Genomic DNA, 24,914 nt, shown 5'->3' on the forward strand with positions numbered 1-24,914 from the left:
ATTTCTTTGTCTGTGCTTTGCTGTAATTCAGGCCCTAAGCCAAAGGTAAAGGAGGATGATTTTGGGGACCTGCTGTCAACTCAGGGTTTTGCCTCTAAGCTTGATAAGAGAGGACCAAGGACTATTGCTGAAATGAGGAGACAAGAGATGACAAAAGATATTGATCCACTCAAATTACAGGTGATCAACTGAATATGCACACACACACATAATTGTAATGCTGTCAAAACTGAGCCAAGGTGTGATCATGCGTCCATCCATGTCCTGCTGTAGATCTTGGACTGGATCGAGGGGAAGGAGCGTAACATCCGAGCACTGCTGTCTACCCTGCACACAGTACTGTGGGAGGGCGAGACGAAGTGGAGGCCAGTGGGCATGGCTGACCTGGTGACCCCTGACCAGGTGAAGAAGTACTACAGGAAGGCAGTGCTGATTGTCCATCCAGACAAGGTACAGTATAACACGAGTGCCAAAGTTTAGTTTTTAGACATTTAGCAAGGGCTGAAATGCAGCCGCTGGTTAAGTGCCTCATTTAAACAACCTGCTACACTTCTTTACTACCCACAGTGAAGTTTTGAAATCCACTAGGTCCTCCAACATGCTCTAAAAGTAATTTACTTTAGCTTTAAAAGGATTTGATTCCTCGGGTGGTGCAAAGTGGTCCCTGAGTGGTGCGCTAGACAGTGTTTCACAGATGTTAGCCATTAGCAGGCAGTGTGTCAGTAAACATGTCCAATGGCAAAATTGTATACTGTATACTGGAAAGTACTTCTTTATAGTTGTTTTTATTCTTGATTGATGGATGCATGTCTCTCTCTGGTTGTCTCTGTCTCCAGGCTACGGGCCAGCCTTATGAACAGTATGCTAAAATGATCTTCATGGAACTGAATGATGCCTGGTCAGAGTTTGAGAATCAGGGATCCAAAGCACTCTTCTAAAAACCTGGTCTGAATCCCAGCTAGACCGCACCAGACTGGACTGGATTTGGCCTAACAAACAGGATAAGACTGGGCCAGATTGGACGGGACCAAGCCCACATTGGGCTTTAGGGGGCGCAGAGCCTCTGAGAGGTGTCCTCTCTACATTCCCTTCACTCCCTTTCCTTCCTCTTTCCTTCCCTCTTCTGTCTTTCTGCAGTCGAGGAAGAAGACTTTTTGCTTTTCCTCCGGCTGAAGCGAAGATTTCCTCACTGGCTCATAAACAGCCTGTAAAAGAACAAAGAAAAAAAAAAGGAAAAATCATAACCATTCTTAAATTCACTGCCTACCTACACGACTGCCTCTGAGTGGTGCTGCAACAGACAAGATCAGGATGGAGAACAGGGTGACAATCACACAAAGAAGAAAAGCATGGTAAAGAATTGGATAATACAAGGACTGAACGGAATTAAGAGATTGCCACAAGAATGGTGATTAAATGACAGTCTTTACTAAACAAATGCTGGTAAATCATGACTGTGGCTGGTAAGTTCTTAATCCATTTTTGCTTAACCAGTCATGTAACTTGTCATTTGGAGATTTGGCTCCATTTTCAAGTGGGACAAACCGATTTCCATGTTATTTTGAGGCTGTTGTGACCCTGTTGCAATACTTGAATGTGCAAAAAAAACAAAACAATTTGATCCACTTCCGACTCTTCCTTGCTGCAGTGCTGCTGTGCACACTCAGTGAAAACGGCTTATTTTGAAGCACTGTCTCTTCACGGCCTCCCCTCACATTAAAAGCTGCTCTGTTGTGATAGTGTTGCCAGCGTACACACACCTGACACAGCTGGCCTAATACACGTGCTGACCAAACACTCTGTAGCTTCTTGGACGTTTGTACTTTGTGCGTATCTAAGCAGTTGCGCTCTGTTGACGTAAACATCTTAGAGGGGTTCATCAAAATCATACAAACATGTTCAGGGCAGTCAAGGATCGAAGGGTTTGTGTTACTGGATGCATTTATTTTGGCATCAACCTCAATTTTTGAATATTGCACTATAAAAAAGGGTAAATAACTAAAATTATGTAACAATAATGTGTCCTCTTCTACCTTAGTTGTCTCATTAAGTAGAGAATGTGGCTGTTCAATCATGGAACATAACACTTGCAGCAAATGAAGGGACAGAACCATTAAGTTTCTCTCCTGTCTGTAGAGTAGAGAGAGATGAGGCTAAAATCACCCTGGGTGGGTGGGGGGGTGGGGGTGAAGGCAGTGCTTGTGGCGCTGTTGATAATATCCAATAATACTTTGAAGTGCCACTGCTGCACCTTCTGGGGTTTTGACGCTGAGCCACGTCCTCTCTAGAAAGACAGACAGGCCTGTTTGTAGGCCTCTTGCCTGCTGAACACTACTAGTGCTGCTTGTACCATTACAACCATTTCTACACACACACCCACACTCACACTCCTCTGAATGATGCTAAAACCTGCTAATGTCTGAAGAAGGGTGTGCACTTGTTTTGGAGCCCTCGTTTGTCCCCGAAGGGGCAGTCGCTTGTTTTTGAAGTGCTCTTTTCAGCTACAAATATCAATGATTCTACTTCGTCTACTACTTAATCTCTCACGTCAAACACATCTTCTACATCAACCTTAACCAGAAGATTGTTCCTGATGGATGAATGGTGGTTCTTTTCTATCAAAGTGCTCTTTCCTCGTAGCAGAAACAGGAGATCTCAATGCAGATATCAATGTAGAGCGGCAACTTGCCATCCCAGCGGTCATGAGTTGGACCGATGGCCATTTTGCGTATCTCAATCATCACTCTCATCACTAACGAGCCCCTCTCCTAGTCTCTGTAAGCCCCGCCCACCCCCGCTGCAGGCTTCTGTGGAACCGTTTTGTCAATGCATAGGAGGAGATTAAAAAGTGAAGGAACCAAAAGAGAATATGACGATTTAATCTGGTTATTTGTTTTGCTTTTACTTGTATTTTTGAGGGGTTGATTCTTTTCTCCTTTTTGTCATTTAATAATCACTTCAGTGTAAATAGGAAAATATCATTTGTGAAGTGGCTTTGTTAAAATTAGAGCTGGGCCCTTGATTTGGTTGTATCGTTTCATTTGTTACTGTGTGTCTGCAATGAGTGTGAGTGTGTCATGATTTGTCCATAATGAGGCCTAGCGGGACGTCACTTCCTTGTCATTGGTTTCAAAATCTTTTTATTTTTTTCCACATTTCCCCTCCCTGTATGTTTTCTGTCGCTGATGTTTGTCTTTTTTTCCTCTCCCTTTTATTGCCTTAGTTTCACATTTTTTTTCTACATTTTACCTCATGGACCAATCAAATCACCTGTTTTCTTATTTATTATTTTTTGTTTTCTGGAGGGTGTTGGTGTTAGAGTGACCTGTCCATAAATATTAACGGGACAAGTAAAAGGTTGTGATAATATATAAATTGAATGTGCTGAGTATGAGTGGGGAAGTTGTTGGTTGATCACAATGAGCCTCTTTGTAGCTGTTTTCATTCCAAAGCCTCTCTTAATATGTATGTGCTTTTACAAATATATATAATCCTCTCTATTGTTATTAGTTACGTGTTTATCATTTGTCCTTTTTGTCTCTCCCCTTATTTTTCCCTCTGATGCAGAATTAAGAGACATTGATTCTGTTATGCATGTTGACATATTGTTATAGTTCCAATATGAGGGGCCAGTAAACATGAGGTTAAAAAAAGAAGAAAACTTGCTTGAAAATTCAGTTGAAACTCACTTTGACAGTATCATCTTAGTATTAAGAGGCAGACTGTAAACACACACACACACACGACAGTGTTCCCTGTACCAAATTACACCATACTAATATGAATGTAGACTAATTAGCAAAAAATATTGATAAATAAAACTTGATCTGAGGCAAGGAGTTTGGTGCTTTCTGTCTTTATTGTGAGAGATAATTATTTCGAACTAAGAGCTTCATAACTATTGTATTGTGTTTATTTACTGGGCTGACATTTGCTTTTTTCCATCCAGTAGGAGGCAGCAGGTCTCTTATTTTCTTCATATACAGTAGGTTTGACCTTATGTCCAACAGTAAGGTTACATTTTCACTTGATAAATTCTTTTTGCTTAGTTATTTAGCACTTATTGTGATTACTCAAAGATATAAACCATCTTTTCTGAAATGGAATCACATTTTAATTATATTGTATTAGGGCAGCATTGTTAGCTTGGTGGTCAACACTGAAGGTCCTGGGTTCAAACCTGGGTTACAAGACTAACTTGGAACTAACTTCCTGTGAAAAAGACACTCTAAAATTGCCTGTAGGTGAGTGGGAATGTGATTGGATACCATCCGTGTTCACTTCGATGGACTGGTGACCTGTCCAGGGTGCTCCTTGCCTCTCACCCAATGACTGCTGGGTGAGCTTCCAGACCGCCCCTGCAACCATGAACTGTATAGGCAGGTATAGACTAATATTAGCCCTGTGGTGATGCCATCTGAGCTCATCCCATCACATCTATGAAATTGTATTTTTTTTCTGTTATTTGGTACAAATAAAATGTGTTCATCGTGTATCCATTTGTTTTTATTAGTTGAGTAAAAAATAATGCAATGTAAAATGAAAATTAAGCGACGGACACAGCAACACACCGAGAAAGAAACGGGTCCACACAAAAGACTAAACACAAGAAGAGCAGCGTGGGGTATGCAGTCCGATGCAGTGAGGAGTGCACAGTACTGTACATCGAAGAAACGAAACAACCATTAAACAAACGCATGGCTAAAGTTAAGCAGTCACACACACACACCTCTCGGGTCACATCAATACCCATCTGGGGACAGGTATAGAGAGAGCGAGTGCATTGGGTTTTGGTTATAGTTTTTGTCCAGTCAAAGCTACCGAGTTGTCTTGTTTGCGTCCCTGTGATGTGACTTCCCATTAAACAATAATACCTCTTTTGTTTTGAAGGCTTCGTATGTCACTTCCGGTTAGGGTTCAGCACATGTCGCTTGATGTTGCTCTCTGTCACTGTTCGGCTCACTGCGATGCGTTGTCGCTCCTCCCAGACGCTGCCGAAGACTAGCGAGTCTATCCGCTCTATGCTAACAAATTGCGGAACCGCAGCACCCGGAAAGTCTTCTTCTCATTCCAGGCTTGAGGTTGAGGCGACAGCGTTTACGTCAGGGCCTTCCTTGTCACCCACTCGTTCTGCCACACCTTGCTAAATTGGCTAACGGTAACAAGTTGCTGGCGAATTAAGTTTACGTTCGGTTGCTGCGTTGTTTGACGGGCTAACTAGCTAACCTTGTTTGTTGCCGACATCATTTTCAAAACAAAGCCCGCAAAACCGGGAGCTTGAAACTCAACTGTCAGCTCCAGCTAGCTGTAAGACAGCTAGGTTTGCAAGGCTGATATATTTAAAAACGAACGAAGACAAAACGTTACTCAACTAATGTTTACTGCATTGTTGACGCGTGACTAACTTTTGCACCCCGAAGTTAAGTCTGCTTAGTTACTTAAATGAATCAAGCCATTGCGGTTTAACTGTTGGTCGCTCCGCGGTTGTATCGGCAAAATCAGATTTTTGTAGCTTTGCTTCAAAGCTTTGGAGGTAAATGTCTGAAAAGAGCTCGTCGTCCGGTTCAGATGAGGATGTGGATGTGGACCCTGAATCCGCACAGCCCGTGGAGCTCGGAGGCGTCCTGAGCAAGGTAATGTTCGTGTTTGATGCTACCAAAATATCAACACACACTTTTATTCAACCACATGAACAACACGACTAATCAGGACGGATTTGAAGGCTGCACAGATGAGCTGACCCAGTGTGTCCTCTGCTTTTTGTTTGTTTACAGTGGACAAATTACATACACGGATGGCAGGACCGATGGGTCGTGTTAAAGAACAACACTTTGAGCTACTACAAGTCCGAAGATGAGCGGGAGTACGGCTGTAGGGGCTCTCTGTGTCTCAGCAAAGCTGTCATCACAGTAAGTGTGTTTTTTTTTTTTTTTAAACCCAGAATGAGGAAGGAGCATCAATGTGCTATTGTCTGGGGCACATGCACAAACCGTGGTCTTACCTAACTGCCGGGAAGACAAGCACATTAAACAGGCTGAGTTGCATTTTTGTGAGAAAGCGCAAGGGATATGGGTTAATTTCCTCTATCTGTGCGCCTAATGAAAGATAGATTCCTCAAAATGTTGCATATATTGTGTTGAGCCTCATTGGCTGTTGTTGACATGGGGGAAAAAAAGGGAAACTACTTTGCATAGCCCTTTCCACAGCCAAAAACAAAGTAACAAATGCAGTTGCTTTCCCACACTGATTAAAAGTTCCTATTTCCTGCAAACTGAATGTGTCAAGTCTCACGTTCTTACGTTTGATTGTTATAAACACTATTATCCAAATTGGTGAACCATGGTCTGGGAAGAAAAGGTTGTCTCCACGTATCTACATCCTTGTGAACTCTGGCTCTTTGTTGCAGGTGAGAACACACTTTAACTATGTCAGGACCAAAGTTGCACCCAGAACGCACCTGAAATGAGCAAGAAAGTCTTGGAAATATGTGCTGAAGACCACATGGAAGAGTATTCAGTCACTAAATGATAGAGACATCCTATAAGAGAATTGCTTAATAATGCCACATCAAGATTCCGAGCCTTTCTAGAGATGGAGCGCTGAGACAACCTTCGCCAGCCTCCACAGGGAAAAATGTACCAGCTCAGACATCTATAAAGACTTTGGCACCATTTCTGTATCATCAGCTGGTTGAAATACCATACAGAAGCAGGGACATCACAACGGGAAACTGTCACTGTTTGGTGCTGCTTTTTATGCAATGTCAAATTTTCTAAACCATATATAATACATAAGATACAAACGGTCAAACTCTGCAGACTTCAGCAAGTGAACTACCTATGGAAACAGCTTAAAAGTGGCCCCTTTAAACTTTTGTGCCTTTAATCCATGTTCCTTGAAGAAGGAAAGGTGAACATTAACCTGGACTGAGGCTGCTGTAGATCACAGTGATAGAGCCCCGTACTTTAGCAGAACAAGACAAATCAGAAGTCAAGAGCACACACATCAAACAGATTTCACAGGCTACTGGAGATAGGTGCATCCCCCTGTTTTAACCACATTTTTATGTGCGTATATTTAGTTATATTTCCTTTAAGCGAGCCTATGTTCCACCTTTGAGGCCTTCTGTTGGTCCGACGACCTGAAATCTCACAGTCTGGTTAAATATTAACCTGTCTGTCTGAACATAACACCACCCAGTACAGAGGCCAAACACTTGCTTTTACTGTGATTTCTGCAATAGGATTAAATGGCTCTGAACTGGGGTTAAACCACAACATAGGAGGTTACTGTTGGTTTACTGATAGCAAAATGGTTATTTCACCAATTTGTGTCTTTGTGTCAGCTTGTGTGGTGAACCCCTGTCTTTTGTGTAACAGTCTTGTAGTAAATCAACAGTGCAGGGGAAATTGCGAAGGCTCAGTTGTAATCAGAGTTGCATGACACGTGCAACTTCTGCTCACCAAATATCTAAAGTCAGTGTTGTGTGAGGAGACTGTGGCGAGAGGAGTCAGGAATGTAGAAAGTAGCCTTTGCTTGGCTCCCTGCTCAACACGACACTGAGTGGCTGTAGTAGACAAACACCAGGCTGTCTTTGTACAGAGTGTTGTCTATATTATTGTCTGGAATTCCCCGCCATGTACACTATGTCCTTAATGGGCGCTATATGCAGTACAGTGGGTATGGGAGTATTGAGACCCCTCCCTTTCATTTTTACACACTTTATTCTGTTGTAGAGTTCATTTAAAATGGATACTATTGGTCATCAGTCTACACTCAGTAATCAGTAACCAATATTGAGTCAAAGTGAAACATATTTTTAGAAATATGTTGCTATTCAACAAAACTGAACTTTATTCATTTATTCAGAGCCACAACTTAGTTCTTAGTTGACGCACGTTTAGCAACAATTACAGCCTCGAGTCTTCTTGGGGATGATGTGATGAGGTGTGCACACCTGGATTTGGGCATTTTCTCCCATTCTTCTCTGCAGATCCTCTGGAACTCTGTCAGGTCTGTTGGCTATTTTAATGTCTCTCTACAGGTGCTCAAATGGGTTCAAGTGAGGGCTCTGACTGCAAACACATTCACAAAGTTGTCCCTAAGCCACAGTTGCGTTATCTTAGCAGTGTGCATATGATCGTTGTCCTCGTGGATGGTGAATCTTTGGCCCAGTCTGAACACTGGAGCAGGTTTCCATTGAGAGTATTTTCGTCCTTTTCTGCTTTGAGCTTTCTGACTCTTGTCTAGTCTCCCAGTCCCTGCTACTGAAAAATTCCCCCAGATCCTCTAAGATTGAAAGAAATGGAATGTATAGTGTTTCAGTGCTTCCTTGTAATATCTTCTCTGGCATCCCTTCCTCTAGAAGCCACGAATGTGCACAGTTTGGCCCCAATTATATCAGCTTAACTACCTTGCTTTTCTAATTCAAGCTTGGATGGGGATTTGAATCTCACACTTGTCTCTGAGGGGAATCCTGTTCTTTGACAATGAGGGGTGACCAGGCTCCAGCACCCCAGGAAACTTTATGCAGTGTGGCATTAAGTTGACAGCCAATATGCAGAGCTGGAATATGTGTTGCTGTTGTCAGGGGCAGCAAAAGAAATAGCACCTGAGTGCCATTCAGCACATGTAATTAAATGATGGTAACATGGGGATAGGTCAGCTGACAGAGCAGCTGTAGTCTTAGTGCGTCCTCAGAGAGAAACTGGATGGAGAATCAAGTCAACATAGTTTTACTGCTCTTCAACCTGAGTGTTCAACTCCCAATCGCAGAGGAAATGTTGGATTTCTAGGCTTCACATCCTCGGTCAGCGGCCTGAGTCGGGTGAAACACTGGGTGAGACGAGTGTTGCACTTTTGTTTTGTTTTGGGTTGTGCTTGCGAGTGTATTTACACCAGTTTCTAATTAAAAAATCCCGCTGTTTGTTTAGTAGTGGTTTTCCCGGAACTAATAGATTCCATGTGTGTCAAGAATGTGCTGTCACCGCTCATCCAGTGTCTTAAACAGACGTCAGAATTATAGCAGTCAAATGCTGATTTCTACAATCATTTTTAATTGTGAAAAGGGTATTTTCTTTGCTGAGTTTGCTGAGTATATACAGATATTTGGTGACCTGCGATGACTTGACTCATGCTTCTGCCATCTCTCTCTGCAGCCTCACGAGTTCGATGAATGTCGATTTGACATCAGTGTGAACGACAGTGTTTGGTACCTTCGCGCCGAAGATCCAGAGCACAGACTCCAGTGGATTGAGTGGATAGAGCTGCACAAGGTGAGTGATACTTGGCTCCTAATCTCTACCTAGACTTTCTGGATCTGTATCTTGCTTTTTGTTTATTTTTCTGTGCTGCATTATTCACATTTTGATGTATTCAGGTTCTTAGGGTACATTGTGATTAGGGTGCAGTTTGCCGTAGACATGGAGCTCTGTGGTATGTTTCAGCATGATGGGTGTGGTGGGGCAGGGATTCAACCAGACACACACACACACACACACACACACACACACTTTTCAACCCCTCACCCTGGGAATGTGAGGAATCTGAGGAGTGAAGAGTTGAGGTGGGGGTAACTGCATTCATCAGATACCCAACAGCTGCACACTTTGGAATAACATCTAGTTGATATTTCTGTAGTTTTCCAACATAAAATTAATCAAGCATGTTGTCTTTGTATTCATGTAACATGCCATACTGTAGGTTGTATTTGAGGGTGATCATGCTGGGATTGTGTGAGATGTAATTCACTTATTTATAAATCTGAATTGGTGTTGTTGTTGTGTCCTCATGGGTGAAATATGATGCACTTGTGAGATTTCTGAGTCACCTGAAATGGTGAGTAGTATTTGCGTAAGTAGGAAGGAATGCATTATCCATGCAGTGTGGCAGAATCCACACAAATGAGCTGAATTGTAGCGTCCTGGCCATAAGAACCTTAATTGCGAGTTTCCTATTTTTGGCATCACTCTGCCAGAGGTTACACATACGCACAAACATTGCTAAATTCTTGTGAATTCTCTTTCTGGGGTCTACTTCTTTGATCAAACTATATTTAGAGGGCGAAGAGTGTTTGTCTGGCTGTGGGTTTCTAGCACAACTAACAACTGCATGTGAGAATTTTAGTTGTCTCTGAGCTGTGTGTCCTACTGACACACAGTAAAGAAGCAGATCTGCCTGCAGCAGAGAGCTGGATGCATCTGCACTGCCCTCTTGTGGCCGAAGAAGGACTTGAAGTGCAATGTTCACCCCTTAGATTGTGCTTATTTTTTGCAAAGACCGGTTAGGACAGAGATGCGGTGTTCAATTTTCACTACTAGGCGACTAATTTGTTTCGACTGGGTGCGTTGGTGTGTACCCACTTTCATTTGGTGACAGCTTTTAAATACCACTTATGAACAACATCACAAAAGACCAACAGCCCACATTTGCATAAGCATTATACCAATTCTGCACACAAAAAAAGTCTGTGGGTTTTTGTGCGGAGATTTGATTGTGTGCAATGTTTGTGCTGGGTGGAGGGACATTTTCAATTTCTGAAGTGTAGCTCTTGATGAATAATTCATTTTAGTTTTTTAAATGAGCCATTTCACACAGCAGCAGAACTCTGGAGCCGTTAACTCTTGATGTCACTGACAGGACTGATCCCATCTCAAAGGTGCTTACACATGATCGGTGGTGAAAACTGTGCCGCAGCAGTAGAGAGTTCTACACACAGGCCAGACTTCCCTTTGTTGAATACAGGTGATTTTATTTGATCATAGTTTGTTGTTTATGTAGCACAGATGGTGACACTGGTGAAGATAGTTTGTTGTATATCACCTGGTTCACGCAAAGAACCACCTGCTGCTTTCCCAGTAGTTACAAATCAGTTATGTAATGTGACTTCCTCTTTTACTTCCACCTTAAAAAATGCCAGGAATTAGAGCAGAGGCAAGAGGCCGAGGAGAGCAGCTGTGTTTGATCTCCATCAGACCATCACTCAATTCTTCCTTCTCCTCATTTTTATCATTATTATTGTTTTTCTCTCCCGAAGTAGGACAACGATGTTAAAATGCGTAAGCGGTGTGACGCAGGATTAAAACACACTGTATGTCCCGCACAGGCCTCTACTGCAGTAAACAACTGGCCTCACTTGACGCCTCACCTTTAAAGATTGAGCCAACCTGACATCTAAGATTACACGCAAAGAGAATATGCCTGTTTAGTAGCCCCGTCTCACTGCGGAGTATCACAGTTTATCTATCACGATTTATAGAACTTAATATTACTGTCCTAGTATCTTCACATCTCTTCATATCTCCACATGTTTTTGAAATTTTATTTTTTTATTTTACAATGAGCGTGGAGTTAGGAGACATTTTGGTGATTGATTTTTTTATACACAGAGGGGGAGAAGAGAAAAAAGGAAAGAAATATCACTGAGACCTAGGAAATGTGATACACATGTGGACTAGATGCATAAGGAGACAAAGCAACGGTGACTGGAGCTGCTGACTTGAACAGTGGGGTTGTACAGGTGGTGAATATTAGCGTTATTGTTGATGAATAATTGTGTTCTTTCTTTTCGTTAGTGATAATAGTGAAGCCAAATTGTCACAGTTGTGTTACGTGGGTCCACATGTGTAACACATTACCATATGCAGATCAGATTGTTCCTATACACACAGGGGGGAGAAATGAAAGGACAGAGAAATGGAAGAGAACTAAAATTATAAAGAGAACCAGGCTGTGTAATGTTCATGCAAATTAAGACAAAGGGCGACAGAAACTAAACACAGCCAGCAAAGGATATGCTGAAATGACATAATGATGTCACTGCAGAGTTTCAGATGACATTAGTGTTGCTAGTTGGATAAACTCGTAGGTACAGTTTTTACTGGACGTTAACATGTCTACATGGTTGTTGGCTAACTGATTCTAATCATGCTTCACAAGCGGATTTCAAAATCTTTCACTCACTCACTCACTCACTCACTCACTCACTCACACATACATAGTTGGTACACTTTCTTACACGAACAGTCCTCTCCAGCCTTGCTATCATCAATACATGCACCAGTGTCTCCCCCTCTCCTCATTTTACACACACACACACACAGGCACGCACACACTCACTCACTCATCCTCTCACTCTCTCTCTCTCTTGCTGTCTCCGCTGTTGTTTGAGGACACCAGCGATGGATAACAGGAATACAGACGGACAGCGAGATAATAAGGCTTCACATATCAGGGTGTGTGGTCTGCTGTTGTATGTGTGCAGCAAGATGGAGTGTCTGTACGTAAGTGTGTCTGCGTCCGTGTGTGTACATGCGGAAGAAGTGACTGAAAGCCGACCTGCTTGGCTGTGCAGAGGAATCGCAGGACTCGCTGATGCAGCTCTGCCTCTCCCCTGCCTCATGGAGCAGCTACTGTCTGTCGCCCCTCCGACTGCTCAGGACCAAATGACTGCTTAGCATTTCTCATCCTCCTTTTGCGCTCTTACCGCTGCTTCCCTTTCCTCCGTGAGATGAGAGCAGCCTTCATGGCTTTTCTGCTCTGTCGCTTCCCTTTTGTTTCTCTGTGAGGTGTGTCCAGAGGAGCAGGAATACTGGATCTAAACCTCTGAATTGTCAGGACAGTGGGTGTGTCTGGGGAGCCTATGGGCCATGTTGCAGCCAGCAAACCAACAAGACTGCAGCAGTGTCCTGCTCTGCTTTGGCTGTTGGAATGGCCGAATGGTGGGCTTTTAGCATATCGGCATGCTGCTTGCTGCTCTCCACTGCACTCTGTCATTAGCATGTCTGCTCCAAACATTTTCCTTTGCATGTTTTCTGTTGTTCTCATTTGTAGCATGGTTGGATTAGCTTCTTTTTTTTTTTAAAGATCTAGCTGGTGCTGCATAGTTGTACACTGGGCTGTACAGCATGTGTAATGAGGTCGTTCTCTCATTAAGAGGTTGCGTATGTCATTACTATCACAGTGTTGTGATTAATGAAATGATAACAAATTCCAATCTGCTCAAACAATACTATAGGAGAAGTCATATGTAAATTAAATAAGTTTGGGCTAATGTGCAAGTGTGATAATCACAGCCTGTATTTTAATTTAAGTGTGTGTGTGTGTGTGTGTGTGTGTGTGTGTGTGTGTGTGTGTGTGTGTGTGTGTGTGTGTGTGTGTGTGTGTGTGTGTGTGTGTGTGTGTGTGTGTGTGTGTGTGTGTCCCTTTATCCGACAAGAGACAGATGTCATGTGTTTCATTTGTCCAAAATGTAAAACAATATTTTCTAATTATATTTTATGAATATTTATTATATTTACAACATATTTATAATACTTGTGTTGTTTTACATTTTGAAATGAATCTAATACACAGTCAACATCAGCGATCCTCCATCCATCCTTGCCGTTACGGGGGACAGATGCCCCCAGTGGCATGAGTAGGTACTGCTTCTGTGCCAGCCCCTGTTGCCATGTGGAAAACGCCTATAATTCACCCCTAAATGACCGCAGTCTGCCTCTGTCTGTCTAAGCACACAATGTCCGCGGTTGTGTATGCAAACTATGACCATACACACTAAAGATTCTGTCAACATCCCTGACCGTCCTTGGCTTCCCGAGCACCACCCCTCCCCTCCCCCATCCCCATCGCTGCATGCTCTGACACCGCCCCACTATCATCTCTGCCCTGTATATTTTGCAGCCAAGCTGAAAGAGTAAGTATGTATTTGTATTTGAGTGCAGTGTGTCAAAGTCAAATTTGACAGACTACACGACTAACATAGACTGTGATGATGTTTGTTCCCCATTTTTACAGTACAGTATATATCTTTCCTGCGGGGATACAGTTCCAAGTTCATCCTAGGGGATAGCAGGGATGTTTTAAATTTAGCTCCCATCCCCATGAATATCCACGTCACTGTGCAGCTCTCTCACACACAACACGAGTAGTCACAAGTTAGGTGCTCATCTTTTTTTCTTGTTGTTGAGGTTTTTGGCACCAAATTGCCAATTTTGTGGCGTTTAGCACATGACTGTCCTACTGTTTTTGTTTGGTGAGGAGCATTTGTTTAGTCTCCAGTGGCTTTAGATGGGTCATTTGAAGTGCTGCATCTAAATGTCTGTTTTGGTGGCTTTATGGGCACATAAAAAGCGACCCCCACACACAAACCTCTGTACATACACGGTCTTGTTTTACATAAGTGGCTGTTGCCATATCCCAGCAGTGGTTGTCTTGAACCATGTTCTAATCGGTCACTTTAATTGGATACCACACTATCCCAAGGATGGTATGCACATGATCTCTACCGTAACGCTCCATCACTCGGCTCTCCCAGCTATTGAGCCGACCAGATACTGTAAATGCTATTGTGTTGCACCATCCTTCAAAGAAATGTGTGTGTGCTCTGCGCTGTCTGTTACCAGCTCTTTACTTTTCTCTCTGTTCTCTCTGAAAAATGGAACAGGTGGCACTCTCACGTTACTCTTTAAATCAGAGTATTCCTCTTTCTGCCGATTTCACTGTTTTACTGTGTTTTATAGTTGCGTCATCGATGCACATTTTCTCCGGCTGGGTGACGTGTAATGGTTGTTTCCGGGACAAACGGGTCTGACCTGTTTTGGTCCATTCTGGCTTGTTGTGCAGACACAAAAGGTTCTACTTTTGCTTAGTTGGCACTCTGAGTCAGTGCCCCAGCCACAAACTGGCTTTTCAAAGGAAAAAAGGAAGTTGTTGCCACTCCCTTGTGACTGATCACGTGCAGTATTAGTTTAAGTAGACCATATCAGATAGAATTCTGGTTGTCCTACTTGACATAACTTCGTGATGCTGATGGATACAGCATGATTTATTACCAATATACTAAAATACTAATGCTAGAAAAGTCTAGGAAACAATTGTCATTCAACTTGTTGGGTAGGTTGGACATAATCTAGGGAAAACCCTTTTTAAGTGTGGTAGCATTTGGGCTGATGGTGGCGATGTAATCACCACTTTTATTGTTTTGCTCTATAACCGTTGTACCGTAAGTCACAGAATCCAATGTTTTACCCCATGGATTTCTCGGGTCCCCCTAGGCCACGCCCATCTGTGCTAGATTTAGCTTTCTCTTTTTGAACGGCTTTTGATATCTTTTCCTACATTTTTGGGTTAATTGTCACAAGATCCAATCCAACATCACAGTCTTGTCTGTTCAGTTTCATTACTGAGAGACAGAGTCGCGATTGGGGGACTTGGCGGAGGTATTTTGCTCTCTGAGTGCCCCTCTAGTTCCATCGACCCAGTGTTGATGCCGGGTTGATGCATTTGTCTTTTTCTCCGTCCCAGACTGTCTGTGTAGGTGTGGTGCTGCTGACTGCCTGGATTGAGTTCCTTCTCCATGTCTTTGAAAGCAGCTCATACCGGCAGAGTTGAAGAACTGATTGATGTTGTCTTGCATTTATCTGATCATCTTTCACCTCTCCCTTGCCTCTCCCTTTTTCTTGTCTCTTTTCTTCCCCCGACTCTCTTCTGCCTCTTTTCCGCTCCCCTCCTTCCATCTTTCCCTCTGGATTGCAGGCAGAGTCTGGTTACGGTTCAGAGACCAGTTTGAGGCGTCATGGTTCCATGTTGTCCCTCACGTCAGCGGCCAGCGCCTTGTCTGCTACGTCCACATCCTCCTTCAAGGTAAAAACATCATCGCCATCCAGTGTTTGAACACACCAGCTGCTAGGGAGCCCCGTCTTCCACACCAATCACCATTACCTCGCCGCAGAAAGTCCACAGAAACCCATCTCTTCTTGTAACGTCTTTCCCGTTTATTCCCCCCCCCCCCATTTCATTTCTGTATTTCTGCTCAGAAGGGCCACAGGTTGCGTGAGAAGCTAGCAGAAATGGAGACCTTCCGGGATATTCTGTGCAGACAGGTGGACACCCTGCAGAAGTACTTCGACTCCTGTGCCGACGGCGTGTGCAAGGATGAGTTTCACCGAGACAGAGGTAGCCTGCAGCGACATGTGCAGCAATACCAGAACAGTATACATCCAGTGTACCGTCCAATTAAGTTCTATTTAAAGCTCAGTTATGTTGCACTGTGACGGCATAATCAAAATGTGATGTTCTGATATGTCGGTAGAATATAATGCCAAGAAGGAATCGGCTGATGCTGATTGAATTGACAGAGGAAAGTGATTATAGACTTAAAAGCCCCTGTACTTGTTTCACTTTGTATGTAAGTTAGAGAGAGTGATTTGTAGGAAGGAATCGAAAATCTATATCCTCTTACGCAGCACTTTGTGAACTGATTCATTTCAGAGGCCCAACCTTTGTGTAGGAGACGAAAGATCAGGCTCATATTGAACCTGCTCTCGGAGTAACTTAAGTGCATGTAGAGTTTAATCTATACGATGTGTTCAGGTACTATTATATCTTCTGGGATTGTCTTACTGGGAAGTAGTTTTGGACATGCAGACGTGTACTACACAGGTGAAGGCAGTGTTTTTCAACCTTTTTAGAGCACTTCGAAAGTTGCGCTGCGATTGAACGCAACACTTCTCTTGAGGGGGGGTGCACGCTTCGAAATTTGAAATATGCCTAAGACTGCTGTTATTTTCTTTGCAGCAGAGGAGGAGGACGAAGACGAATTTCCCTCCACAACGAAACCTGACGGGGACTACCTACACAACAACAACGGCAGCAAAGAGAAATGTGAGTGTCTCAACAGCTTCCACCTGCAGAAGCAGTATTATCGCTTTTTGGTCAAATTTGGTACCCCTAACTGCTAATTACTATAAAATTATGATTTAAATATAATAAATAAATAAAACAACTAAATGTGTGTTTTGATCACATTGAATTATTCATTGGTTGTGTTTGTGCAAGTGTTCCCTCCGGCCAGTCCCAAAGACACCAACGGCATTGACTTCAAGGGGGAGGCGATCACCTTCAAGGCGACGACGGCGGGCATCCTGTCCACCATGTCCCACTGCATCGAGCTGATGATGAAACGAGAGGACAGCTGGCAGAAGAGACTGGACAAGGTTAGAAGCCTGCCCTGTCACCGGCACGGTGGCATTTTGACGAGGCGTGACGTAGAACGGGCGTGTCAGAATAGTCACGGACTGAGGCTGAGACTTATTTGTGTCGTCTATTGTCTTCAGGGAGTGGACAGACAGCTATTTAGGCATACTGAAGCGGCACTAAATGCGCTGTTATGACTTGTTCTCAGTCAGTGGCGCGTGCGGTGCAAGAGGGCAGAAGACAGACGATTTGCATGTTGGCGTTTTCATGATCGGAGCCAGACGATGCTTAGCTGTCTGACGTCGGTGTGGTAAATGGAAAAACAAGTTGCGTAGAGAGGACAGACTGTGCTGCTCTGTTTCTGACAAGTGTTTATGTAGCACATCAGCAATAAAACTGAACAAACAGACAGTCTTGTCGCCGGGGGTTATTTTCAGAGTCTTCCTGCCCCCTAGTGGTGGAAAACCACTGTCAGAACTCAACGTGCATTTCAGTGCAAGTTTCAGTGTTGTGTATACATGGATATTACTGAGTAGAGATTGGAGTCACAGATCCAGGTGTTTGTGTGTGTGTGTTTTGTGGGGAAAAGTCTGCTCTGTATCTCTTGATCAGCCTAGCTCTTGTTGTCAAACCAGTTTTTCTTCTTTCTTTTTTTGCTTCCTTGAGAGCGCGCATGTGTGTGTGTGTGTGTGTCTCAAGATCTGCTGCCCAACCCTACAATTTCCAGAGTCAGGAAATGCTTTCAGTCCATAACGCTCTTACGCTGAAGCTACCTGTGTGTGAGAATTTTAGGGGCTGGTGTTGATAGGGTGAAAAAAGGGACAATTTACAGGACAGGACACACTCAATTGAACCCAGGCGCAGACACACACACACACACACACACACAGAGCCGTACGGAGAGGGAAGTGGAATATGACTGCTCGGACTTCGTGGTACAGTTTGTGGAAGCCGTCGCTACAAAGGAGAACAGAGCTGCTCAAATACCAAACGCAGAGGTGGATCCCCCTACAGACATGCAGCCTCTTCTTCATCGTACGTCTCCGTCCGTGCGTCTCACCGTAGACACACAGACTGACAACAGGATCTCCTGTTGCTGTTTGTTTTCTGTGGCCTGTCTTCTATCTCCACACCTTCCATTCCTTCCCTCATGTTGTTCCAGGTCCTTCTCTCCCGTTTCCCCTCTGTTATTTTATATTATGATAACTATCAGTCGCTATTCCTTGGAGCTGCTTGCTTTAACTCGGTGTGGTGCTCGTAAATTATCTCTGGAATGTCCACTACCTTTTGTGTGGACATTGGGAGGTTTCAGCTGAGATAAGTCTGCATGGTAACTTGTATGGTGGATTGTATCGTGGATGAAGTAGCTCTTTGGCTTGTTTTGCAGGTTTCCTGGCTGTAAGTAGTGCCATGTAAAGCAGTCGTGTGTTTTCACTTCAGTTTTTCAGCTTGTGTCCCTCTGGCTGTGAGTAAACCAGTATGGAAAAACCTGTCTGACAGTTAGAAACTGGTGGGTGCTGTGGTGTGTTTACTTGATAGTACTGTGTGTTTTCACTTCATTTATTGGGAGTAGACTGGGAACCACACCACCAGAGCAGGGTAAGCCACTGCACCACAGCTGTTGCTTTGTTTCGCTTTTCATCCCTCTTTTATTGTGGAATTGATTCATGTAATCTGTGGAGTTGTGAGAGCGTTGTCAGCAGGGCAGGGATGATTCAACACATTGAAATTCTGTTAGTTATTGCGCAAATGTGGAGGATAACCTGATATGCTTTGGAAGCAAAGGGGATGTTTCTATTCACGCTCTGTCACTGTCGTGTCTGCTTTCATGCCATGCTCGGCCGATTGTAACAAATGTCAGGATTTTTACATCATTTCCGTGCAAACTAGGTCACCAACATCGTTTTATTTCTTATATGTTGGGACGTTCTGGATGTATTTGGCACTCACCTACCAGGCCCTTAGGCTTTCAATCAGACCCAAATGTGCTAAACTTATTGAAAAGCCTCTTAACGCTCCTTCACATGAACTTATATGTTCACTGTTACCTCAGAATGACATTTTACTCTGAAATGTCTGCAGCTTTTAACTTGAATCTCTACAGCGTAACATAATTCTATTTGGGAATCGGCAAGATAGGTTTTGCTTTTATTGTGGCATTCATAACTGTTTCCTTTGTGCCATTGCAGTAATGGCACAGGGATCCATAAAGGTCCATTCAAAGACCTGAACGCCAAATAGCTCCAGAATGCTGCAACTTATAGACCTCACTCAGACATACACTACCTCAACATCATCAAGACATTTAGTAAACTCACTTAAAGTGCTCGCTCTGCTCTCTCTGTGCGATCAGGAGCTGGAGAAGAGGAGACGGGTAGAGGATGCCTACAAGTTTGCCATGAGCGAGCTGAAGAAGAAGTCACACTATGGAGGACCGGACTATGAGGCAAGATGAAACCAGATCGGATAAATTGATTAGAAATGTAGCAGAGCGAGTTCCTCACGTCCTCTTGTGTAATCGTATCATCGGCCGACACGTCTCAGCGCTGCTGTGCTCTTCTTCTCTCCAGGAGGGGCCCAACAGTCTCATCAATGAAGACGAGTTCTTTGATGCGGTGGAGGCGGCCTTGGACAGACAGGACAAGATAGAAGAGCAGGTGATTCATCGCCCACCCACACACACAGCCCTGTGAATGAATGCGAACACATAATTACAGTTGGTTTGTAATGCATTTTGGACTTCTCTGCCTTAGTCTCCGTCTGTGGAGCAAACGCAGCACATTACAGCCGCAAACACTCCTCGCACAGATGATGTCTTCCTCCGTCGCCGTGCACCGACCTTCCCGTCGTCTCTCTGCTAAACTCCTCCTCTCTGTCCCCCAGTGCCAGTCGGAGAAAGTCAGGAACACTCGGCTCACCCCGGTTCCTCCAGGAGACGCCTACTCCACCATCGCCACGCACCGATTTTCCTCCAAGGTACTCCAGCTCTCGTTTCTCCTGCACCTCGTTTCCATCCAGATCAACCGTAGCTACTGACCGTTTCATCTCTCCTGTCTGAAAACTGCACTGTAACCACTCGCAGGCTGTTTACCTTTCTGTTCAGCTCTAAACCGTCTCTGCACTGACAACATATTTACACGCTACGCCTATAAAACATAACAGAGTCGGCGTGTCCTCAACGTGTTCAGATGAAACTCTTTACTTCAGCTGGTGGTGGTTCTTGTCCTCTGCTGTGGCGCCTCATCACCTCTCTTACTACCTTCTCTTTCCGTCGTCCTCTGTGCTTCCACAGCCCCATAGCTACTCCTCCTCTCTGTGCTCCGCTGAGCTAGTCAGTGCTTCAGATGACATTCACAGATTCAGCAGCAAGGTAACGTACATCATCAACACATAGCTGATACCTGCAGCCTCCCACTGCATCCCCAGAGCACTCTGCATGTGGCTCTCTACCGCTCGCTCCAGCGCCTCCTCACAAACCTCCCCTGGGCGTCAAATAGAGTTTCAAAGATTGATTTGGTTGTTTCGACTCAAACACCACAGGGGGCAAAATGTGAGGTTTCTGGAGCGACACAATGTGTTCATCTCTTCATGGGTTTCCTTCTACTGCTATGGTGCAAAAAACAATAACATACCTGATGTGTGTGTGTGTGTGTGTGTGTGTGTGTGTGTGTGTGTGTGTGTGTGTGTGTGTGTGTGTGTGTGTGTGCGCGCGCGTGTGTGTGTGTGTCAGAGCATGAGTAGGCACGGATGCACTTGAGGCCATCATACATTATGGGATGTTGTGTGAGGCCCTCAGCAGGGCAGATGTAGACAACATGCTGCGTTGAGCCCCAAACTCAGTAGCTCCTTTCATGTGTTAGCATCATATAACTAATATGCTGAGGGTTTGGGGTGGGGGGGGTGTGATCGTCCCTTCAGCCTCCGTCCCTCACCAGCTCATACTCGTGTACAAAAAGCTGAATCGGCCGATGCAGGAATCTAATGAATGTGTGTCACTTAGGTGGAGGAGATGGTGCAGAATCACATGACCTACTCTCTTCAGGACGTTGGTGGAGATGCCAACTGGCAGTTGGTAATAGAGGAAGGAGAGATGAAGGTGAGCAGAGAAACTGCTTTGTAGTCATTCCTCTGAGCTCCTGGCAGTGAACATGTAACGCTCTTTCTTTTGCGGTAGTTGTACGTTACAAAATTAACATTAAGGTAAAGAAAACCAGTTGGACATTCAAGTGCCATCTGGTAGAATTCCTTTGTTTTTGTCCCTCAGCGTGATGATAGTGATGTGGTTTGTCACGTTTGTCTGCCGTCTGTGTCGCAGGTGTACAGGAGAGAAGTGGAGGAGAACGGCATCGTGCTGGACCCTCTGAAAGCTACACACGCTGTGAAAGGCGTAACAGGACACGAGCTCTGCCACTACTTCTGGGACACGTCCGTGCGAATGGACTGGGAGAGTGAGTCCGCTTGAATTAGCCGCCATCGCATCCTAACTACACCACAGATACACTGAAACTCTTTCTGACCTTTAATGTTCTGACCCCAACTCTTCCTCCTTCAGCCACCATCGAAAACTTCAACGTGGTGGAAACGCTCTCGGATAACGCCGTCGTAGTTTACCAGACGCACAAGGTAAAGCCTTCATGTTAGCGAAGACGCTGGAACGTTCACACTCGATCATTTCGTCAGTAATATTGGTAAGTGACCTGTGTGTGTTGTGTTTCAGAGAGTGTGGCCCGCCTCTCAGAGAGACGTGCTCTACCTGTCCGCCATCAGGAAGATCCTGGCGACAAACGAGAATGATCCAGACACGTGGCTGGTCTGCAACTTCTCTGTGGACCATGACAAAGCCGCCGTAAGAACAATTTACCTGCACTACGCTGGTGTGCTACTACAGCACATGAAGCTAACCGCCTCATCTTAAAAATCTTGTTCCATAAAAGCTTAATGAAAATGTAAAGAGTGGCTTTTAGCACCACTTTATTACTCATCTACCTCATTTAACTACACAAGGTCTTGCTGCTCTGCCTCCTGGAGCTCTTTGTATGTCTGGAGTTCAGCGTCTCTTCCTTCTCTTGTGGATGTTGTTGTAGAGGTCTCACGTCTTTTATATGTAATTTGCGTGTCGTTCACCTTCCAGCCCACAAACCGGTGCGTTCGTGCCAAAATCAATGTCGCCATGATCTGCCAAACACTCGTCAGTCCCCCAGAGGGCGATAAGCAGATCAGCAGAGACAACATCCTCTGCAAGATCACCTACGTCGCAAACGGTGAGTGCCTCACCAACCACAACAACAAGGCTTTGTCATACTCTATTTACAAATGATGATGATCCAGCATGTGCTCAGAGTTCAGAAGTTGTCTTACCTGCCACATAGATGCATCACCCCCCCTCCCCTCACTAGGGGGCACCACAGACCGCTGCACTCTCTGCGGGTCTCTGGTTTGCACAGTGGCGCTTACACAGCCTTCTCTAATGACTGTCTCATGTCTCATGTCTCATGTCGCTGCAGTAAACCCAGGCGGCTGGGCTCCGGCCTCTGTCCTCCGAGCCGTGGCCAAGAGGGAGTACCCCAAGTTCCTGAAGCGCTTCACTTCCTACGTCCAGGAGAAGACGGCGGGGAAGCCCATCCTCTTCTAGACGAGCAGCGCACAACCAGCAAAGGCGGACACCTCCTCTTTTAAAACTACACTAGTGATACAGCTCCCATTATCGTATGGTAGACAGAGAATTCATGGTAGTGTTAATAGACCTTCCAACACCCGGCTGCTGCTTTGTCTGTCCTTTAAGGTTCTAGTTCTGTTGATTTCAGTGATTCGGAGTTAAATCGTCACGCTTCCCCTTCTCTGGTCCGGACTGCCTGCTGAAGAACTGCATTCCCCTCATTCAGTCCATGACTTTGTCGCTCAGAATCTAGATACAGTCCATTACGTCACCAAGGACAACATATCAACCAGGATGTCCCATTGGATGCGGTTCAAAGGCTTTGGTCGTGGGTTTAAACCATCATTAGTTGTTAATGCAGCCACATCACCGCCTGTTGGTCGTGGATATCAATTTGTATGTAAATTCGGTAAATTCCCTTTTTTTTTTTGTTATCAATTAACAGCTTTTTTGTAAATTATTTTGTACATTTCTTATGATTACTGTCCTCTTGACTTTGCTTTAATCACAGATCTTACAGCTTCTTGTCCCCCGGCTGCTAAAATGACAATAATGATGATGAAGATGATGATCACGTTAAGAAGCATCAGCGAGGCGGTCTGTCGTGTGCTCCTGTCGGCTCTTCCTCCCCGTCGGCGGGTTAGAGCCTAAAGCTTTGAGCGTATTTCTCTTGGAAGTCTTTATATTTGTAGATTGTTCTAATGTATAGCAGCTTTCAGAGAGCACTAATGGCACAATGTATTGTACAAAGAGGAAAGATGAAGTGGGGAGTTTACCAGTGTGAGAAATGTGAATCCGCTGTGTTCAACACTTGAATCTCGCGGCGGCAATGTGCCTCGGAAACCTTCAAATTGGAGCTCCAGAGCAGTCTGAGTGTAATTTAGTCACATTGTTTGCTGTTGAACTGATCATGTATTAGTTTTCCTGCAATGTAGTTGATTGACTTGTGGTTTAGAGATGCTGAGTCGTGGTCGTGGTCGTGGTTGTGGTTGTGGTTGTGTGTGTGTGTGTGTGTGTGTGTGTGTGTGTGTGTGTGTGTGTGTGTGTGTGTGTGTGTGTGTGTGTGTGTGTGTGTGTGTGTGTGTGTGTGTGTGTGTGTGTGTGTGTGTGTGTGTGTGTGTGTGTGTGTGTGTGTGTGTGTGTGTGTGTGTGTGTGTGTGTGTGTGTGTGTGTGTGTGTGTGTGTGTGTGTGTGTGGGGTATACAAAGGACCAACAGGAGCGTCTGTATGTAGATCCTTAATTGGTTAAGAGATGGGATGGGGGTTTCTGCCCTGGGTTCTGTCTGTCCGGCCATTTGTTTGTGTCGGTTTTGTAAATTGAAGGCTTTTTTTTTTTTCCTCTCTCTCTCTCTCTCTCACAATGGTGGCTACAATGGTGCAAGTGCCACTGCCATTGGGCTTGGGCCAGTTAAAGTTGTAAAATGCTGAGTTTAATGATGTATATCCTGCGCTCTGTCATACTGTAACATTACATTTCACACGCTACACTACAATGCTGTGGCCTCTCAGCCCTTTGACTGATGAAAAAAAAAAAAAATCACCCCCAGAATGCCTTAGACACCGGGGCAAAGCCGAAAGAGCCCCCGGTGATCCCTGCTGTACAGCCACCAGACGTGCATTGATCAACTCTGAAGTGGGGGAGGGAGGGCGGGGGGGTTAGGGTCAGCATTTCACATCGTCATACCTCAAGAGATTTAATTTACTCTAGATTGTTTTTCGCTCATGTAAATCTTTGCAATCAAATCTTTGTCATCAGATTCATTGATCTAAAGGGGGGGAGGGGTAGTTTGGAAGTATTTGGAAAAATCTCTCGCAGATGATTACAAGAGCAAAATCAGCTGAAGAATGCATTTAGTGTTTTTAATGTGGATATTTTGTCAGTAATCAAAAACACTTTGTATATTTCTAAGTTGTACATCGGAAGTGTTATTATTTGCACTAAATGTAATGCAGTTTGACAATGTTCTGTAAATTACATTTGTTACAACAGGATAGATTGCAGGCTTGGTTTTCTTTTCAAATGGTTAAAGGAGATGAATGAAGTCAGGTACACATTATATTTCAGCAGTTTATTTATAGGAGTCTCTTCTATATATTTATATATAAATATGCATTGTCTTTACATTCAGCGATTAAAATATGTTCTTCAGCAAATGGTAAAGGCATCAAGATTTAAATAATAAATTATGGTCTTTACTGACACAGGTGTGAGCTTGAAATTCACCATTTAAATTTGGATGTGGTCATAAATGAAGAGGTAACGGACAGCGTCTACATGTAGGCT

The 24,914-nt window shown here is 44.2% G+C and overlaps 2 protein-coding genes across 7 annotated transcripts in view; both read left to right on the plus strand.

Annotated features, from left to right (window-relative positions):
* gak (cyclin G associated kinase) overlaps window positions 1-3,839 on the plus strand; it is a 20,352-nt gene extending 16,513 nt beyond the window's left edge. For both annotated transcript variants that reach the window (XM_076150680.1, XM_076150681.1), the window contains 3 exons: window positions 32-180; window positions 274-450; window positions 837-3,839. In XM_076150680.1, the coding sequence (XP_076006795.1) occupies window positions 32-180; window positions 274-450; window positions 837-938 (428 nt within the window). In that variant the 3' untranslated portion in view covers window positions 939-3,839. The remainder of the gene's footprint in view (window positions 1-31; window positions 181-273; window positions 451-836) is intronic.
* A 1,108-nt stretch (window positions 3,840-4,947) lies between these two features.
* LOC143001456 (ceramide transfer protein-like) lies at window positions 4,948-24,622 on the plus strand. 5 transcript variants are annotated; one of them, XM_076151081.1, is made up of 17 exons: window positions 4,948-5,633; window positions 5,775-5,909; window positions 9,159-9,275; window positions 15,535-15,642; window positions 15,816-15,954; window positions 16,576-16,662; window positions 16,837-16,994; window positions 19,328-19,420; window positions 19,545-19,631; window positions 19,858-19,950; window positions 20,267-20,344; window positions 20,975-21,070; window positions 21,290-21,422; window positions 21,527-21,597; window positions 21,692-21,820; window positions 22,106-22,235; window positions 22,479-24,622. In XM_076151081.1, the coding sequence occupies exons 1-17, from the start codon at window positions 5,538-5,540 to the stop codon at window positions 22,604-22,606; spliced, it is 1,878 nt and encodes a 625-aa protein (XP_076007196.1). In that variant the 5' UTR covers window positions 4,948-5,537; the 3' UTR covers window positions 22,607-24,622. The 5 variants fall into 5 exon arrangements, with proteins under 5 accessions (XP_076007196.1, XP_076007197.1, XP_076007195.1 ...); XM_076151082.1 differs by having other exon boundaries at window positions 16,579-16,662; XM_076151080.1 differs by lacking the exon at window positions 20,267-20,344 and having other exon boundaries at window positions 4,949-5,633; window positions 16,579-16,662.
* Window positions 24,623-24,914: the final 292 nt, after the last annotated feature.

The sequence above is a fragment of the Genypterus blacodes genome, unplaced genomic scaffold (assembly GCF_046128005.1).
Source record: "Genypterus blacodes isolate CSIRO-AG114 ecotype Tasmania unplaced genomic scaffold, CSIRO-AGI_Gbla_v1 ptg000053l_1, whole genome shotgun sequence".
NCBI lineage: Eukaryota > Metazoa > Chordata > Actinopteri > Ophidiiformes > Ophidiidae > Genypterus > Genypterus blacodes.

Coding starts and splice junctions, on each gene's coding strand:
- LOC143001456 (XM_076151081.1), top strand. CDS start 5,538: ATGTCTGAAAAGAGCTCGTCGTCCGGTTCAGATGAGGATGTGGATGTG. Junction 5,910..9,158: donor TCAGCAAAGCTGTCATCACA/GTAAGTGTGTTT, acceptor CTCTCTCTGCAG/CCTCACGAGTTCGATGAATG. Junction 22,236..22,478: donor GATCACCTACGTCGCAAACG/GTGAGTGCCTCA, acceptor ATGTCGCTGCAG/TAAACCCAGGCGGCTGGGCT.